At 39.3% G+C, this 19,380-nt stretch overlaps 1 protein-coding gene across 3 annotated transcripts in view; it reads left to right on the forward strand.

Moving 5' to 3' along the window:
* GTF2E1 (general transcription factor IIE subunit 1) overlaps window positions 1-19,380 on the forward strand; it is a 55,394-nt gene that overhangs the window by 5,937 nt on the left and 30,077 nt on the right. For all 3 annotated transcript variants that reach the window (XM_069785862.1, XM_069785863.1, XM_069785864.1), the window contains exon 2: window positions 2,901-3,378. In XM_069785862.1, coding sequence (XP_069641963.1) covers window positions 2,931-3,378 — 448 coding nt within the window. In that variant the 5' untranslated portion in view covers window positions 2,901-2,930. The remainder of the gene's footprint in view (window positions 1-2,900; window positions 3,379-19,380) is intronic.

Genomic DNA, 19,380 nt, shown 5'->3' on the forward strand with positions numbered 1-19,380 from the left:
GTTTTTTTCAAGGAATTTTTAGGGGACATTGAATTGTTGAGGAGAGAAGTTTTGTTTGTTGATTTGTTTTTGAGATCAGCACCTAAAAACCTTTCAACTTTAAAGATTTGACTTTTTAGATCTCTTCTGGGCTGCCAGGTTTTATTTAAAATTGACCTTTACATTAATGTTATACTGTGCTTAAACTCTGAATAAGCATTAATCAATTTGAATATGTAAAGGCTTCTGGCCAGCTTCTACACTGACATTGTTTTATAGTATCAGTATGTTGCTGACAGATTCAGTCAAAAGCAAGATTTATCTTTAAGTGACTGAAAGACTGTAAAAATACCAACGAACAAAATTGATTTTCAGGGACAATGTCCTGTGATGGTATTCAGATTGGATTTGACTTAGAGATTCAAAAATACTGTATGGCTAACTCGTGATGGGGCATCCTTTTATGCTTTCACCTTTAACGCAAAGCTCTATAAAACTGTCCGTTGTGTGAGAATAAGTCATTATGTATCTGGCATGCAAAAGAAGGCTAACTGACTCTAGAAGTACTTGTTTCACAGCTAATTCATGCTGTGATAAACATATTTTAATTTAATTTCCTTGAAGGGAAGCTGGAGCTGGACATTCAAGCATTGTTTTCTGTGAGCTATTCTCAGCGTGCACACCAGCAGTCAATAGATGTTGTTCAGTTCATTTCAATTTCAGCACTGTGAATACCATTTGGCCCAAGTTAGAGAAAAAGAAAAGCTCAGTCAGGGAAGTGTTTTAAAAGAAAAGAATGAAAGTGGCGTTTTTTTTCCTTACCTGAAAGGCAGAAAAGACAGGACAATCTTAATTTACTTACTGTTAAGCTACAGAATCTGTAGCCTAATTGCTTTGCAGTTGCACTGGCCATAACCCTTAAGGGGAGTGTACCTCCTCAGTTGCAGAAGAGTAGGGGTTGGAGAGAAGTAAAGCTTCAATGGGTGATGTTGCTTGAAGTTCTTTGAGAGGGTAGTGTTGCTAATACCAAAAAAAAAAAAAAAAATCCAAGCAGGCTACTGTGATAAATGATCACAGATTTTTGAGTAGTCTTAGCTGATTGAAGCGAGTCGTCAGCTGCTTGATTACATGTAGAGCTTGGTGATATCAGGGGGATGTCTTAGTGTGGGGAGTATAGAAAAGTTCTGTAATGGTGTTTGTCAAAAAGGATATTACAGGTTTTATGATAGCGATGAAGAAAATAGGATACCCATCCAGATCCTTTCTTCTGCTGTCACTCTCCTCTTTCCTTTATTCGATACTTGAATGCTGGGAAGGTATGTATACAGTGTGTGAAACATCTAATGGAAATGAAAATTGAGATTGGCAGAGTTTTACTATTTACAGTATTAGTTCACAGATAAAAATTGCTTAGCAATGACGAACAAACAGAACTTAAGGTGTGGGGTTTTTCTTCAGTTGAAGGAACCTTTTTTTTAAGAAATGGTTATTCATATCCTAAACCAGCATCAAAGTCTCATGTTGAAAAAGACTATTCAAAGTTGTATTTGAAGTTAACTGGAAGTACAACCCCCTGAATGAGTATTTCAAAAGCACCTATAATAATGCTTCATGCTTGTTTTGAACCTTTCATACATGGAAATCCAAGTGCATTAGGAGTGGAGGGGAATTTTGTTACAGCCTACAGATGGGTAGACTTGAAAGAGTGGAGGGAAGATGTGCAAAACCACCCCGTGAAATGATAGTAAACCTATACTCTGTCCTTTATGGAGTTGTTTCCCTTTTTCTCTCCACTGGACAAAACTGGCTGCTTCAGAAGGGTCACTGCTGTTAGCTGTCTGATGAGTTTTGATTTTTGGCTATGTCTGTGGTGGGGGTGGCAATATGAGAAATTCCTTGCATGGTATGATCCTATATATCATCCCGTGTATGTCACAGAAGCATATAATTTTAATGACCATTTGTGCCATTTGAAGTTAAGATAAAGAAAAACGAAGTGAAAGTACAGTATTTCTTAAGAAATTACTGTCTTGTCACAGACAGCATGGTAAGTCGTGATAAGTAGCTCAAAAGATACTTCGTGGAATACTTAGTTCTTTTCAAACACATTGTCTCTTCATGTTCACTTAGTCTTGATTTTTACTTTATTTATTGTGCTGTATTATCGAGGGGCTTCTAAGGCCTGAATGTGAGACACTTTAAATGAAGGATCAGTCCTTTGGAAGGACCTATTTGCTCATCCAAGATCAAGACTGAAGTAGTCCGTGATGTAGTTGGTAGTGCTAACAGTTTTCATGCTGCAGATGGTTGACTAGGGTCTATTTATGAGAAAGTAAGGAAAAAGTCTATCTGTTCTCATTGTGCAGCTGGGAGCTTTTGCTTGAATGCATACCAGTCTGTACTAGCAAGCTGTCCTCATAATATCTCTGCCCAGGAATGTCTGAGGAGTAGAAGCAGGCAGGGCTACTTATAATGTGATCAGATGACATCAGCTGAGGCCTTAAGACTTCTTCACTCTCTTGGGCTGTCTTAGGACCTTTCTTGCTGTAGCCTTTTTCTGCTTCTCCCAAGCTACAAGTCTCAGTTGATCATGAAGCTGTCTACTGGAGCTCAGCTTCAAGACAGCTTGCTTATTCCAGCTCTCTTGGCTGTGAGTAGAAATGAAATCTGACATATGTTATGGTACCAATTTCTTGTGTGATTTTTTTTTTTAAGTTTTCTGTTGTTTTGTTATGAATGAGAGGTACCATTTCCTAATTCTGCTTCTGTAGCATTGGCATTATTAACACCCCAAGGAGACAGTAGAGAGCTTGGGAAAGAGAAATGGAAAATACACCATCCTTTTCTTAGCTCTAAGTGAGATAAAACTTCTGAAGTCAGAAGACTAGCTAAGAATCCTTCTGCCTTTTTTTTCATTGCAGTATACATGAAGCTTGAGATCTGAACCTGCTATGACTGACCCAGACGTCCTCACTGAGGTCCCAGCAGCTCTCAAACGCCTTGCCAAATATGTGGTGCGTGGCTTTTATGGCATTGAACATGCTTTGGCTCTGGACATTCTCATCAGGAACCCCTGTGTGAAGGAAGAGGACATGTTAGAGCTCCTTAAGTTTGATAGGAAGCAGTTGCGGGCTGTCCTCAACACCCTCAAGGGTGACAAGTTTATCAAATGCAGGATGAGGGTAGAGACGGCTCCAGATGGCAAAACCACCCGTCACAACTACTACTTCATCAACTACCGCCTTCTGGTTAACGTGGTGAAGTACAAGCTGGACCACATGAGGAGGAGGATTGAGACAGATGAAAGAGACTCCACCAATCGCGCCTCTTTTAAATGCCCCATTTGCTTCAGCACTTTCACAGACTTGGAGGCCAACCAGCTGTTTGACCCCAGGACAGGTAAGAGTACAGGTAACAGAATGCTGTTGCCCTCTTCTTCATCGTGTGAGTGCTGGACTTTAAGGAAACATCTTGGGCTAATTCTTTTGAGCCTGGCCAGAGATATCGGGCACTCTGGTAAATACTTGAATAAAATACAAAAGTACTGTAAATCCTTGCTGTGACCTAACAGTCATATTTTGCTGACCCACTGGTAGTTGTTTTGGTAGTGGATGCAGTAGTTCTTATGCAGTCAGTACAGACAAATAGCAATGTTGGTAAAATGTTTGTACAAATGTTTCGAGTGACAAGCAATAGAGAAATTGAGGTCTTACCACAATCGAATTAAAGGGTGAATAAGACAGTCTGTCCTTTTTGGAAGCTGGTGGCTTTTCAGTATAACCTGGTCTTGCCTGTAAATTTTATGACTTACTGGTAGTTTGCAGAGAGGGCATATATATAGTTGACTTTGGTATGTAAAAAATTTGTAATGTAGAGATGGTCATGCAAGGAGTGAATTGTTACTGTTTAATTTTCTCCTAGCCAGTTCATTATACTGCACAACCTTGCTTCCCCAGTGTAAAGCAGTATCATGAAAGTTAAAAAAAATTAATTACAGACTTTATGTGGTTGGGAGTAAACAAGATTCTTATTCAAGTGTGTGTCTCAGTCTCAGTGGAGGTGCATATCTCTCATGCATATGAAATAATCTTTTCTGGGTGTCATTGTCTGCAGGGGCAGTCCAAATACTTTGTGTCTTCTGTGCCAGGGAATAAAGGGAAAAACACCTGCCCCTGATAAGATCCTATTTTGCTAGTGTAAACTAGGATTATTTTGGGGGGAAGGCAGGGAGCAGGGTTTGGGTGTTTGGCTTCCACCTTCTGAATTAGTTTCTTTACTTTTTAATTCTTTCCTTTGAAATATTTGTCCTGATCTTGCTTTTTCCAGAAAAATAAAAGACCAAAAGTCAGGAGAGCTCTCAGAAACATTGGAGTGTGGTGCTTTGTGTCAGTTATAGTGAGAAACTGTAAAAACTCATTCTTTAGTGGTCTTGAAGCTTTTAATCTAGGGTTACATCAGATGTCTAATCTGCTTTGGAGAAGGGCAAACACCCAACAAACGTTCAGCCTGTCATTTTCCCTCTTTCCTACCTCCAAAGATAAAGAGCTGTGAAGCTCCTTTTACATGAACAACTGTGAAAATGATATTTAGTACTAGAGAAGCAGAATCCACTAAGTCAAATAACGATCGTTGCTGTAATTCAGTGCAGCTCTCCAAGGAGAAGTTGTTCCCTCACAGAGCACCAAAACCAGCAGTGCCAGCACAGATTTTCTGTGCTCACCACCGAGTACAGAAACTGCACATGCTCTCTACAGTAATGATCATCCGTGGCAGCTACAGTTGTGGGTGTTGGGCTGAAGGGCAACAGCACTTTTGCAGTTTGCTTCATTAAGGAGAGAGCAGTGAACCTGTGCAGAGAACAAACATAGTTGGGAGTGCGAGACAGTCATCCCAAGGGGACCTGTAACACTTTGCAGGTGAATACTCCCAGCCTGTGTGGGCAGCAAGTTCCAAGAGCAAAGAACTGGCTGTCGAGGAGATGCGGAAGACAATAATGCTGGGATTCAGCTTTGACAGCAAGGCCTGTGCTCCAGGAACTGATGAGGTCAACCAAGGGTTTTTCTGCAGTACAGGCACTGGCTGCCTTCACAGTGCAAAATCATTCACTGGCACACAGAGTGTTTTGCAGTTTTGCTGATGGAAAGAAAGGTTGAGTGCTGTTTTCTCAGTAATCCCCAGCAGTTGGTTTCTGTCAGTGCTAATGCAAATAACAAGACAGCCAGTTTACCTTCACTTATTTTCAATAAGAACATACCTGTTTAGAATTTATGTATATTCTGTTTCTCCTTATATAACTTTTAAGTCAATGATAGCTTCGTCTAGGTAGTGCATGATGATACTGTTGTTTCTCAAGAGCTCTTACGTGAAAACCAGTTTGGATAGGGCTCTCCAGTTACTGTTTAAGAAGGGCTCATACTGTCTCCAAACCATGAGACAGCTGCTTGTTTCTGTTCCAGGAAAATAAGTGGGCAATTTTGTTTGTTTTTTTCAGTGAGAATGGCTGCTTTATATTGCAGTGGATTGTGTTGTCTGTGTATGTTTCCTGCTCCTTTGGAATTCCGTATTAGAAAAGAACTGAGACACCTTTGGGTCTCTCACAGAAGGGAGCTTATGAAGACAAAGCGTGTAGAGGAGCAAGGTTTACTAGATAGTGAATAGCCATCATTTTCCAAGCATGTCTTTAAGCTCATATCAGGGCTATACATAAACCTCTCCCATGCATTGAAACTCATGACAGTACAACTGCTGAAGAGTAGCTGAAAGCCACATGAATTTCAGTCACGGTTTACCTGAGCCGCTCCTGGACTGCAACCATGTTGATAACATTTTCTGAGTTAAAAGGCTTGTGGGGCCAAAGTTTATAAGTCCATGGAGCAAGCAGAGCATGGAAGGCATTCTCTGCGCTAGACTAGAGCAAGCTGCGACCTGTCATTAGAAGACAACATGTTTCACTATCTGCTGCTTGTCTTTTTGTCCTTGTCAGTCAGAGCTGGGTATGATTTAGATGTCTTATGTTTACTTCTGCTTCACTTTCCTCTTCCCTAGTTAAAACTCAAATGCAAACTCTGAGCCATTGTTGTAGAATGAAAGTAGGGCTTTTTCAGCTCTGTGCTCTACTCCATTTGTGAATAATTTTGAAATAAACTGAGGTGGTTATTTTTCATCCAAAGATGTGATTATTGATGTTTTTGGAAGGTGGAAATGTGTCTGCTGAAAGAAAATAAGTGATAGTAACAAGGATATGTTTTCAGGGCACATAGGTATAGACGTGCTTTGGTTGCTGTTCATCAAATTTATTTGGAAAAATATTTTTGAACAGAGTGGCAAGTTTGTCACTAAGGTAATTTTAAATGTAGATTTAAAATGGTATAAATGTTACTTTGAGAGTGTGATATCTCTGTTTTTAAAACTATTGTATGATTTTTCTCCATACCTTTTTCTGCCATTAAACATCTCAACCCAAAAAAGATCCAAAAACTTACTATGCTGTCAAAGGTTGAACAAAGGTTGTCTGGTACTCGTAGGAAGTTCAAGGACAGGAATTGTGCAATGTTAAACAAACTGTCAGATGGTGAAAGTCAAGGTGACAAAAAAACCTAGAGTTTTGCTGCTGCTTCAACTCGTAAAGTGATCTTTTGAAAAGTGAGAAGAAAAGAAACATGTTGTGTTGGAGGAGTCACTTGGTTGACCAGTGAGTGCCTGCCAGCTCTAACCACGGTGTGCCCAGGTCATGAGTTTTAGTCCCCTATGCTCTAAACGAAGAGCTTGAACAGATGTTCAGATATTGCATTTTCTCCTCAGTGGCAGTTTTTATTGTTGCCTCCAAAGAAGCAGTATCAGTAACTTCTGCTTTTAGAGGCAAACAGCCTGGACACTGGGTGCTTCTATTTTGCTAAAGTTTGCTGTGGAAATTTTTAGCAAACCTAAGAAGAACTTTTTGATTCAAGAGGTCTCAGATTTGCAGTTTGCCTATTGACCTGGTAGTGCCTTTGACAGGAATTGGTGAAGGCTGGGTTGTTACGCTGAGCAGACAGTACTTACCCACTTTTGTGAGTGTTTCGAGATCTACAGAAAGAAAAACAGTAATGCTATATGAATGAAATGTGTTACTTCTAGCCTTGTGTTTCAGATGGGATGACTGAGAAAGGAAAAAGGTTGTAGTTTTCCTAGAAGATCCTAATATAAGCACTTGAAATATAGATCATTGCCTTTCACTTGTGCCATTGTCTGCTGTCTACCTGTGCTCTGATTTTTCATCACTTTCTGTTCTGCATGTGAGCAATTGCACGCAGCTGCCGTTGTGATGAAGCCTCATGTAGGTGGAAAGCTGCAGCCATTCCCTTAAACAAGGTAAGGACTATGTCTTGAGGCAGGGATGTACAAGAAAGTTCAACTGAATAGCAGTAAGAAGAGCCAGCTCTTAAATGTATACAGTGAAATAACACTGCTGAAATCCATCTATTCCCAGACCTGGGCTGACAGTGAACACTGACATACAGGTTTTCAAGTGTTTCACCTAGAGATAGAACGTTACTTCATCAGGCTATTACATGGGCCTGTGGGAAGAATTTTCTTCTCTGTGTTTTTCAGTGTAGAAACTACGGAAATTTGGTTTCTGTAGGCCAATTCCTGATATTGCAGAGCAGCCAAAACAACTCGATACCATCTTGTGGATTGGATTTAAAAAAAAAAAAATCTTGGAGAATTAAATATGCACAAGTCTGTTCTGCAGAGTTTGGGGGGAAGGAGAGGAGGAGCTGCATTGTCTCACCCAGTAGAGGGAGCTGTCTTCTTTTCTCTATACATACGGGTTTGGGTTGATTAATTTATTGAATGTCACAAAACTGGAAATTATGTTCATGGATATGTGTTCTGTAGCGTGATTAATTGGATCTGGCTGGGGAAGGTCTCTCTGATGTATCCTGTTCTCTTACCCTAATCATATTTGTAAATCTAGTGTAGCGTTGGAGTTGACTGTCAAATTCAAGGTCAATTTGAAAGGAAGTATGTGACTAGAAACTGCAAAAGGGAGAGTGGAGTTGAAGTGAAGGAGTGACAGAAATGAGATCCCGCAGTGCATCACACTATTATTCAGCCCTGGATTTCCTTAGGTATTCTAAATGCCAAACCATATCAGGATACTCAACAGCATAGCAGGTGAATTTGATGTTAGAAGGAAAATATAAGGCTAGATGAAGTAGTTTTTCCTCTATTCTCTTCTACCTTTGCAATATAATTTTTATCCAGTCTTGTGTTTCTTTCCCTTCTGTTACTGTGAAGAAAAATCTTGATGTTAACAGTAAATTGTAATTACAGTTGGTCTCTCTCTTATGTACATCTATACATTGTCCTCACCATAACATTCAGTTAGATAAGACAGAATAATAGTGGAAGGAAAAGGATGAAAGATCATTACGTGGGTAACGTGAATCAGGAAGATGATGCTGTTGGGATGTTCTTAATTGCTGTTGTAATCACTGGAGTCTTTTGTTGTTATTGGAAATCATAGCAGCTAATTACTTGTCTACTCTTTGCCCTCCCACAGTTTGCTCTTGGTTTGATGAATGATTTTGGATATAGCTATCTTACTGTTCCTAAAGATGCACTATAATAGTAACATACTGTGTACCTGGATCCCTTTCTTATTTTGTGTGCTGATATGAAATTTAATTTGGGAAGAACAGATTGAAGGTGGCAATATCAGTTTTATAGAAGCGAAGACAACACCTTGAATTTCATTTCAACTCATTTTAACTGTCAGCCTCTCATGTCATTTTTGTACTTCATAACAGAATTGCACATAATGTGTTCAGAAACTGGTTTTCTGTACCTGTCACAAGGCACCTTATATCACATTCAGGCAGCCTGTATGCAGCTGAGCGTTTGTATGGTTTGGGCCCTGTTACTGAGATCAGAAATTTGACTAGTCTTTGATTTTTGCTTTGGTCTTATGTGTTGACTTGTAGAGCTACTGCCTTTTCTTCTGAGTGCTCGGCTTTTCACTTCATCCTCAGTGAGCTATTCGGAACACATCTGTCGTCTTCTCTTCTTGTTTTGAATTTCCACTTCCTCAGGCAAGTTCTACACTAGCTTCAAATCTTCCTTATCTGATTCAAATTACTTTTGAGCCTGTCCTGTCTATTTTGTTAATTTTTTCTTATGCTTCCCCTTCTCCCTGTTTTTTGCCTGTTCTTGTGGAGCTCTTGTGTCCATTTCTGGTACATCTCTTTTTGTGTTCTGTCCCTTCCAGCCATTAGGGGAAAAAAAAAAAATCACTTAAAGCTATTTATTCTACATATTCACACTATGTAGTCAATCCTGTTTGATCTTTATGGTGTTGATTCTTGTTCTTTGAGTTCAATGATTTTCAGAACAAGCATTCTGGATAGCTTTGTCTACCATGTACTGCCATGCATGTGCTATATGATATTACCACTACAACAATTTGCGGCTTCTTACCAGCCAAAATCAGGACTTTAAAAGTCTTTTTGTAAATTGGCATACCAGAAACTTCCCTTGAAAAAGAAAGGATTCAGAGCAATTCTGTTTTGAACAACTTCAAATTCTGTGAAGTTGTTGGGGTTTTTTTAATTGTTGTTAGCTTTCCAAGTGTATGTAAACCCATCAGTGTGATTTTTCTTGACTTTACAGGCGCATTTTGTTCATTTTGTTTGTCTGTGCTGCCACTGAGAGCTTTTGGCAAACACCAACAGAAGGAAACTGCCCATGCTCTGCTTAGTTTCTCTGTTTCTCTTCAAATTTCTGGCAAAAGCTCCAAGAGTGTATCTGTCAGCTTTACTCTGCTTCAGCTTGATAAGGCCTGGAGCCACAGGGAAGGGAAAATTGAGAAAAACATATCAGAATTAATGCATGTTTTTCTAAAAGTCAGAATACTCTTTAGAATGACTTGAAAGGGATGTGTAGGTTTCATCTCTAACTTGAACTCTTTCCCTGCGGGTTGGACACCCTGTCTGGAAGATAAGTATCTAGTCTAACCACAGATCTCTCGGCTTGGTGGAGAAGCAGGTGAAGGTAGTGTTAGCCTGTGCTATGCAGAACATCAGACTGGAGGATTCAGAAAAGCTGTTGCCCGTAGAGTGCTGGCTGGTCACTTCCCTGTGTTCCACATTGACCTCTGGCTGGTGTGCTGTGTCTCTTAGATAAAAACAGTATCTGATAAACACATGCCCTGACTTACAGTATTGATACCATTTTTTTTTGTCTGCAAAGGACATTTTATTATTAGAAGTGCAAGAAATAATTGCCCTTCAAGTAAAGGTTATCACTTTTCACTTTTCTCTTGGCTTTGCAAATTGAAATAGATAACAGCAAGATCTCTCTAAAATCTGTGAATATTGCTAAGCCATTTGCAGTGATGAAAGCTGGACTGTAGCATTCCTATCTTTTACTCTAGTAACTTGCTGTTCTTTTGAGACTGCATCCTTGGTAATACCATCTGCAAAGCGTGTCATCCTTTTAGGCACGGGTATCTGTAAGTTGGATCAGGAGCTCACCCAGAATCCTGTTACTTGTGTTGCAGTCTTCTCTGCTGTTGGATACAATTTGAGGGTATAGTATGTTGGCTCAGTAGGTATTTTAGCATAGTCGTCTTGGTTGAAGTTAAAAAAAAAAAAGAGTTCTTTAATTCCTAATGAGCTTCCTTTGGATATTCCCTCTGTCCAGTTGCGTCTTTCTCTGCTTACTGTCTGGATCAATTTATCCACAGCTGGACAGAGGGAAGAACTCTGTCAGCTCAGAGCTGCTGAGGTCATGCATATGAGCTGGAACAGAAGTAGCTCTTACTGAGGAGAGGAAAGGATTCCTCTCTTCTTTTACAATTTTATATTGAATATGTATATTAAATCATCCGACGCTTCTGAACGATCAATAATTTGATGTGTGTCTCATGCAGTCCACTTCTTGAATGTTTAATTTACCTTTTCAAGAGAAATGTCTTTGAATGTTCAAAAATTCTGTTACAGTATTTTTAATTTAGTTGGGCTAAAAATGGTCTGCACGCTGAGATGAATGAGTAACTCAGTGTTCCTCTAGGTAATACAAAGTGGTTCTGAAGGTGCTTCTTTTTTTTTTTTTTTCTTCTATTTAAGACATTAAATGTTAAATTGCTCCCCTTCTGTAATTGCAAACCCAGGTCAACAGGAAGGGGAAACCATGGCATGAAATGTAGACTAATGTTGTTGTGAAATGCAGAAGCAAATTCAGTTGATATCTTTTGAATTTTCTGGAGTTTGCTACCTAAACTATGCCCAAGAAATAAATACATATAGGCAATTCCACCTATACATTGCAAGCTGTGATCAAGTTGCTATTTCACAACTGAGTTACAGCACTGCTATGCCTGTAGAGCACCTTGCATGCCTTATTCTTCACTGGTAACCTGCTGTGGCTCCCTGGCAGAGCTTATTAGCTTGTATCCCATACAGTGCTCTGGAGAAACATATTTTGAACTGCTGACTGGGCCCCTGGACTGTCTTTGTATAGTGCACTGGGTCCTTGGCCAGAAAAAGCTAGTGTCTTTTTGTTTTTCAAATTAAGATCAGAGTAATACACATTCCCAGTCTGGTAAAGTGCTTTTAGGTTGGTGTGGGTGGTTGTTTTTGGGGGTGGGGTGTGCATTTTGTTTTGGTATTTTTTGGTGGGTTGGGTTTGGGTTGTATGGGGGTTTGTTTTGTTTTGTTTTTTAATTTTGGGTTTTGGGGGTTTTTTTCCATTTAGCTTTTCACACTTTAGAGATGTGAATGCATTGTCATGTGTTGAAAAGGTCAAAGTTGGTCCCTATTGCCACTTAATTCTGTACTCAAGAGGTGTACATTTGAACCTTGATCTGTGAGTTTGGACAAATATTCTTTCCACTAATCTGTTACATTGTCTGAAAAATTAACAACTTCCCCTCTGGCAACATTCAAGCTGTTCTTTCTGTTATCATGTCAGTTCAGACTGGTTTCCCAGTTTACCAAGAAGTATCAATTGTATGAATGAGTGAAAAACATGGGGTTTCTGTAGTGAGCTGATCAATTGTGCTGCAGGGGTCCAATGAGGATGGTTTCTGCTAGCCAGTTTTCACAATAGCTGAGTATTGTGAGGATGAAGTGGCTTGCAGGAGCATGCCAAGTGAAACTGCAGCAGGTGCCCTAATGGAAATGCTTGAGAGCTGGCAGTAATGCCATCCCCCTACATGCCAAACATACACTTTTTGCAGTTGCCATCCACACATGCCCAGCCAGCGCACAAAATCTGCTTTCGTTCATTTACAAGAATAAGAACTATTTGTGTCCCCGCTAGATTCAATCTGGTTCTTAAACATGGTAGATGGGTTTGAGATTACCAACAGTAATCTCAAATCCAGAGCAATATTCAAGTTCATTTTAATAGAAAGTTGTTGGTTCCTTCTATCTTGTGTGACATTTTGGGGCAAGAAATTTGACAGCTGGTTTTCCAAAAGAGTGGCCGACTGCTGTGAAGCTGTGTGCACATCAGTGTGGTAAACAAAGGTTATGTCAGTATAGTAGTTGGAGAAATGTAGGCACAGCATTTGGGTGGATTTGGGCCAAGAGATTTGAGTGGATTACAAAGTTAGGAAGCAAAGCAAATGTTCTTTGCTTCCGTTAGCATTCTTTTGAGCTACAAGAGAGCTTGATCTTCCACAATGTCTGAAGCTATTGCACATTTCAAAAAGGTTAGGTGTGTGAATTGGGATATTGTGTCAGAAATACTCTTTCTGAACCTGGACACACAGCCTATGAGGTAGCCAACTCAAGGGATCTATACTTTGGTGGTTCTATTTAAACGTCGCCTGATACACATGCTTGTAGCAACTCTTGAAAGAAGACAGCAGGAGGAACACAAGTTCAAATTCTTCTAAAGAGTCCTTCCTTGCCCACAGACTGTATGTTGGTTGTCATTGCTTGCTTTAATCAGAAGTGCAGACAGCCTGGTGTATATCTAAAACTTGCACAACTGAAATGGAGAACCCACAGTAATATGCCAGTGTTGAACAGATTTGTATTTAAAATACTTGAAGGGACAAAAATGTTCCACAGGCAATAGTGCTCATTCTGTTTCTTGTTAACTGTGGTTTCTGATGAATAGGTGCAACTGGGAATGCATGTAGGTGATATATTCATTGCTTGCTTTTTCTTTTTTTTCTTGAGTCCCATTACAAAATAAAGCCAAAAATAAGGTAAGATTTGTATTGTTAAGCATGCTGCTAATCAGTTATCAGCTATGAACGTTAAAATTTCTGTCTGAATTTCTTGACAGCTTGATGTTAGAGTCTGTAAGTTCTTACAGATACTAATGTATCATTGTCAAATAGTGTAAAATTCTTAATTTCTGCTCCTAAAATAGAGGAAAAAAACCCCTCCGAACTCCACTTCCATCAGTATAGAGTTGCTCATAAATATGTATTTTCACTGTATTTTTCAGTCTTGCTTTAACCCTTCTAGTGATTCAGTATAGCCCTTATCACTGACTTCAGGAGAATATTTTGCAGTGTAGAAGATTTTTTCTGAAGAACTTTGTCCTGTTGCACAAAACTTAACTTTCATTTTTGGAAGTAATTATCTTTCTGCGTTGTCCCCCACAACTGTGGGCTGAAATTGAACCAAAAGAACAAAACTATGCTAAGAGTCTTCATATTGGCACTTCCTTGCTCCCTGGGAGGCTCAGGTTCAGTATCTTCTTTTTTCCTGTCATGTATTAGATTATTGGTCTGTGTGCTTCTTACTCATTCTAATAGTACTCCTCCTTTTTAATTAAAATGCTATTCCCCTGCCCGTGGTCTCCAAAAAGGGGCAGAGGAAGAATTTTTCTGTTAATAACACAAAAAGAAGCATTTGGGCTGAATGTTTATACTGTTAAGGTCTCAACAGGTAACAGAAATAGTTAATATTTGAAGAAAGAAATTCTATTGAGCCATATTGGCTATGCAGATAAGAGAATTAATGATTTTGCTGCTGGAGGATCAAGCTTTTTTGCCATCTAGAGGTGACAAGCTTTTTTACTTGAAAAATGTGAGATTTGGGGAGGAGGAAAGTGGAAAATGAAAATTTAGAGATTAGGGGATTGCAGAGCAAGACAATAATCATTTTAGAAAATAAATAAAGAGTCCACTGTTCACTGTTCCACCTAACATGTGCTCTTCAGGGAGAAGCAACAATAACAAGAGGCGTAAAACCTACTTGGTGAAGATTTGCATTTCAAAAGGATTGGCAAGGCTTTTAATTCCCTCCACCAGGGATGGCAAGGAAAGGCATTTCGTCAGAACACAGCATCCTGTCTTCAATGATTAAAGGAAATCTGGGTTTAGGAAGGAAATAGGCAGCTGCTTTGGCAGAACAGGAGAAAGCTCAATAATACAAAATCGCTCTGATAATGCCAGTCTAAAATTGCATCGTGAGAGAATTTTCCCTATTTGCAGTAAAAAATTTTCTTCCTCCTGGCGTGTTTAATAGTTTTATTCTTACTCTCCTGCTTGTTCATGGGGACTTCACTGTGGCTCATAAAAGTTGTTTGGTTGTGCTTACAGGTGGAGCTGAGGCAGGCTGTCTTTTCTGGATTACCTTTGCTGTTAGTCTGAAACAGTATGATCCAGTTTACTGAGTTCGGGCTGAGAAAAAGTGTTAAACTACTCTGCTTCTGAAAACAATCTTAGTGACAAGTAAATAAATGCATTTAGCAGTTTTACTGCATGACCTGAGTATATAAACTTTAACGTCTGTGATTATGGGAGTACTTGAATACTGTAGTTTTAAGTTGCAAAGAGAAGATTAGCGACTTCTGAATGTAACTCACTGGACTTGAGAGGAGAGACCTGCTTTTAAATTTCCATAATAATTGCACTGAGCTGGTGAAACTGATTAAAAAGGGGTTTGCTTGTCTACCCTCAAGCCTAAAAAGAAGCAGATATAGGATCTTGCAGTGAGTGGAGGACAAGGATGTAACATGACCATAAAACACAAAGGATTAGGTGATTTGTGATGCTTCACTCAAGCTGAAATGGAGGGGTGGCAGTCTGAGTGGTTCTCCCTGCTTTGTAAACAAGATCCCAGGAATATATAATTATTGTTGGGACCAGACCACATCAATTTGAAAAACAATCAAACCCACCCCCACATTTTTTTTCATATGAGAAGTCAGTAACAGTTGTAATTAAATTGGCTGGTGTGTATGTGTGTATAAAAATATTGATGTAAAATCTTAAAAATGCCAGAGAAGCTGATGAAGGAAGAGGAAAATAATCCTCACCTGCTGTATGTGGTATCAGCTAACACTTTGGGCTGGTTCTGCACTTGACTTGATCCTTTTTGGGATTTTAAAGTATTTAACTCGAGGAGATCTGCACATGCTCAACACACAGTTGAGCTGCTTATCACCCAAATAATTTTTATGTGATAACTGAACATTGGGTGTCCAGACTGGAATGTTTTTGCGGAGGAATGAGTTCCTCAGTCCTGCCTGTATTCCTTCCTCTCAGCCAAGGGTCTTGCCACTGGTACATGCTTCGGTGTTTCATCTCAGTCTGCCTGGAGCTGGAAGTTAATGACCCAGAAAAGCAGTAACTTGTAAAGCAGACAGGAACTTGCTGCTTTCAAGCAATGAAGGCTGCTGTGCTCCTCAGCAGTTTAATATTTGCTTCCAAAATGTAATCCTAATCATAATCTGAATCTGTAGTGTAGTACACATTCAGGAATTTGAGTATTGAGGATTTGCTGCCTTGTGTGTTATCAAGACTGCAGTGGTTACAGTCCAATGCAGGGACAAACAGCTTCAGTTGTGGAGCCACAGAAGATGTGGCTAAGCCTGAGCTTGACCCATGCCTGCATCAGGATGCAACTTTTGGATCCTCCTAAATGTTCCTTGGGTGACTCTGTCATTTAGATGTCACAGCAGAAACTTGCAGGTTGATGTACTGGGCCTGAGCTCCAGAGATCCCCCTTCTACTGCATACTCATATGGCTTTGACTTACTACTTAGGTTCTCCATCTTAAAAATGGGAAATGTGTAACACCTTTTCTTCACAATTGCTTCATTTGTCTGGTTAGACTGACGGCTTTGGAAGCAGAATACTGCTTACCAGGTATTTTTTGCAGGTCTCCTGTTCTGTGCAACTCTGAGCCTCTGTATCCCACAAGAGTAGGACTGATGCCTCAGAAACACCAATGAGTCTCTGGTAGTCTTCAGCACTGTTCCAAAATTTCATCTTTATATTTAAGTAGAAGACAAATTATAAACAAGTGTTTACAAATATCTGAGGTTCTTCTGTCTTTCTCTCTTCTCTTGGATTTAAAGAGACTTTGTTATCTTTGATAAAAATGAGTCTTTTGTGCCTTGCTCCTCCCTTTTCAAAGTATAGGTGATGAGTTATATCACAAATTCAAGTTCACTGGTGCACTGCTGCTCTTCCACCTGGGAAGAAAAGGAGTAAGAGCTTGTTTCTCTTAACCCTTTTTTATTTGAATTTTAATTTATTGGCTCACTTAAATCTGGTAAAATACAAGTTAAATCTGTGCACAATGCATTTCTAACAGCAAGATGGCAATTTACCTTGGAGTTGTGCCAATTCTGCTTGCTCTGATAGAAGCATTTGTGGTACCAAGCATGAGTGCGTACTTAAGGAGAGGGAAAGCAAAAGCAAGTAAACAGCACGGCGGGCCTTCTATTTGAAACTCCCTGTGAGAGCTGAGAGATTTGCAATTAATGTCCGTATGTTTGTTTATAATCAGTTTTGAAAGGAGCATTAAGACCATGTAAGCTTCTGAATGCTGAGAGACAGGAAATCGGTTTTGGAAATCTGCGTCTGAGAATTCATTGACGTAGGTTTTTTTTCTTCTCAGATCACTGCCTGTATCAGAATTTGTGCAACAAAAAAATTCAAATATGCAGTTGCTGATTTTTTTTTTTTTCCTTCTCCTTGAAAGTTATATAAAGTCACTTTTTTAATGTAATGGCAGTGTTTGCTTACAGGTATGCTATACAATTACTCAGTGTCAAAACATTGATTCCTCGACTTGTGATGGCTCTTCATTTAGGAACTGCTGTCAGCTGTGATGCAAAATCCTTTAATATATTTTGTGATATGCTTTTTCTTTTCAGTTTATAGCAGCTAAAGCTTGGAATTGGTATCTTACTCAGAAGTTATCTTGTTTGAGAATATCCCTAGTGGTATAGTCTGAAGCACAGACGCTCTGATCTTGTCTGTGTAGGTCCTTGTAAGTGTGCCAATATTGCAGTGTCTGGACAGTGATATGACATACTGTTTTCATGCCTATTCTGCCAAACCAAAGGTGCCTTTATAAGGCTCACAATGGTCTTCTGTAGGCAGTGCAGAAGGTAAAGTGCTGGTATAGGTGAAAAATAGAAAAAGTGTGATGCTTTGGACTGTAGTAAACATCATCTTGTTGACTGCTGACAATTTCTGTAGTTTATAAAGACAGTTTTTCATTCCAATTGTGTCTTCTACCATGGGTTTGCTGCCTTTTCCAATTTTTTCTCATTAGTACATTGCATATGCATATACAATTCTACAATCAAAATCTTTGGTAGAAAGTATGAAATAGAAGTGAACCAGGATAGACCGTTGAATGCCCTCTAGGGCTGACAGTGAACCATGATTTTTTTCTAAAAGTGTTGTTCTCCACCAGTTATGCAATCATTTTCTGATGAATTTATCTGGACTATGTTTCGTTAGTTGTCTGATGAGCATACAAAACAAAGTTGAACGTCCTCCCTTCCCCCAATCAAAATAGATTGCTTCCTGTTTTTCCCATTATTCTTGAGCTTCTCCAAAACTTAAGATTGGACTCACTTTTCTTTTTTTCTGTAATAACTCATATTCCTGCTCAGTTCCCTCCATACAAGTAAATTCTCTTCTGTGCTTTGGCCTTCACCAACATTCAGTTTTCCTTGAGTGGGTTATGAAGTGTAGTCCCTAACAAAATGAGCTGTGAGTCTCAGCCATCCTCCACCCTTCCCCAAATCCTGAATGCCAGTTGCAGGGCTTGCTGCCATCTTAGTTGTTTTTCTCTGCATTAGTGCAAGGTAACTGCTTGTCCTGGTTTTGGCAGCTGGTTAAACCATGACACTGTGTTCCTTACTGGGCTGCAAGAGAGTAGATAATATGCTTGGGAGTAGGAAGGAGGACAAAAGGCCATCTGCAGCACTCTCCACAGTGGGGTGCATGCAAAACAATCCATTGGGGTGTATGAAGAAAATATTTTTTGTACCATTAATAAAATAAAAAACTTGCAAAGTAGTTTTTAATCTTTATTTCATCCTATATCTATTTTTGTGTATGTTTTATAATGTATATAACATTATTACAGTAGTACATGTAGGTAATTTATAAGTAAATATCCTTATATTGAGGGTGCGTGCTCAAAAGATTTTTTTACTGATTTGGTGTGCAAGCAAAAAAGTCTGGAGACAATGATCTGGAGCATCAAATTTCCTTCCAAAAAAACCTTCCAGTCCCTTGCTCAATGTCAGGAGCTTTGTCTTGGAATTTTCTTTCTTTCTTTCTTTCTTTTTTTTTTTTAATCCAGAGCATTATCATTTTATTGTTTAAGAGTTAAATCAGAGTCTGGATTTGTTTATAAATTTGAAAAAGCAGTGGTTTGTGCTCTTTAGAAGACTTGCGTGGATTTTAATGAAGTACCTTGATCTCTTGCTGACCGCTTTTGTCAAAAATCTGAGTGTTTCTTGCTTCTACTGAAATCTTTTGTCTGGCTTTCCTTGACCCTGAAGTAAATCCTTTATAAGTACTGAATACTTTGTTGTGAAATGGAGAGAGATTTCTCTTGCATCTTTTGACATGTATTGCAGTGGTTTTGTGAATCTCTTTGGATGTGCGTGAGGCAGACAATGAACAGATTAAATGGGGATGGCTGTGACTTTTACATGATGAACTAGCTGAAAGGTAGTCCTTGCAGCACACAGAAGAGGATGCCACTAACTTTGTGGTTCTTCATCTTGGGCCCAAGGAGAATTGAGAGTGTTCTGATGTGGGATTGCAGTGATAACAAGTGATGGCTTTTGTGCCCACTTCCCGTTAAAAGCTCTGCTTTTCTTAGTGCAGCGAGTGATCAGTGCAGGTGCCAGCAGAGCGAGGTTATGTGGTTTGGGGTTTTGCTTTTGTTTTTATTCTCTGTTCACCTCATTTAGTCATAGCTCTAAGGCAAAACATCCCTTGGTCCCTGTGTGTTCAAATGGAACCAGAACAAATTGCTTCATTCCCTAGATTGTTGTGAATGAGGCAAAATTAATCTGAAAATATTTAGGAAAGTCAGAGGTTTTTGTTAAAAGGAAAGCTGATGCAAAAGTGGTAGAGAGGATCTTAGATTGTGTAAATAAGGAAAGACACTTGATCTGAGTGGGAAGAGA

Source organism: Haliaeetus albicilla, chromosome 6, assembly GCF_947461875.1.
Source record: "Haliaeetus albicilla chromosome 6, bHalAlb1.1, whole genome shotgun sequence".
NCBI classification, from domain to species: domain Eukaryota; kingdom Metazoa; phylum Chordata; class Aves; order Accipitriformes; family Accipitridae; genus Haliaeetus; species Haliaeetus albicilla.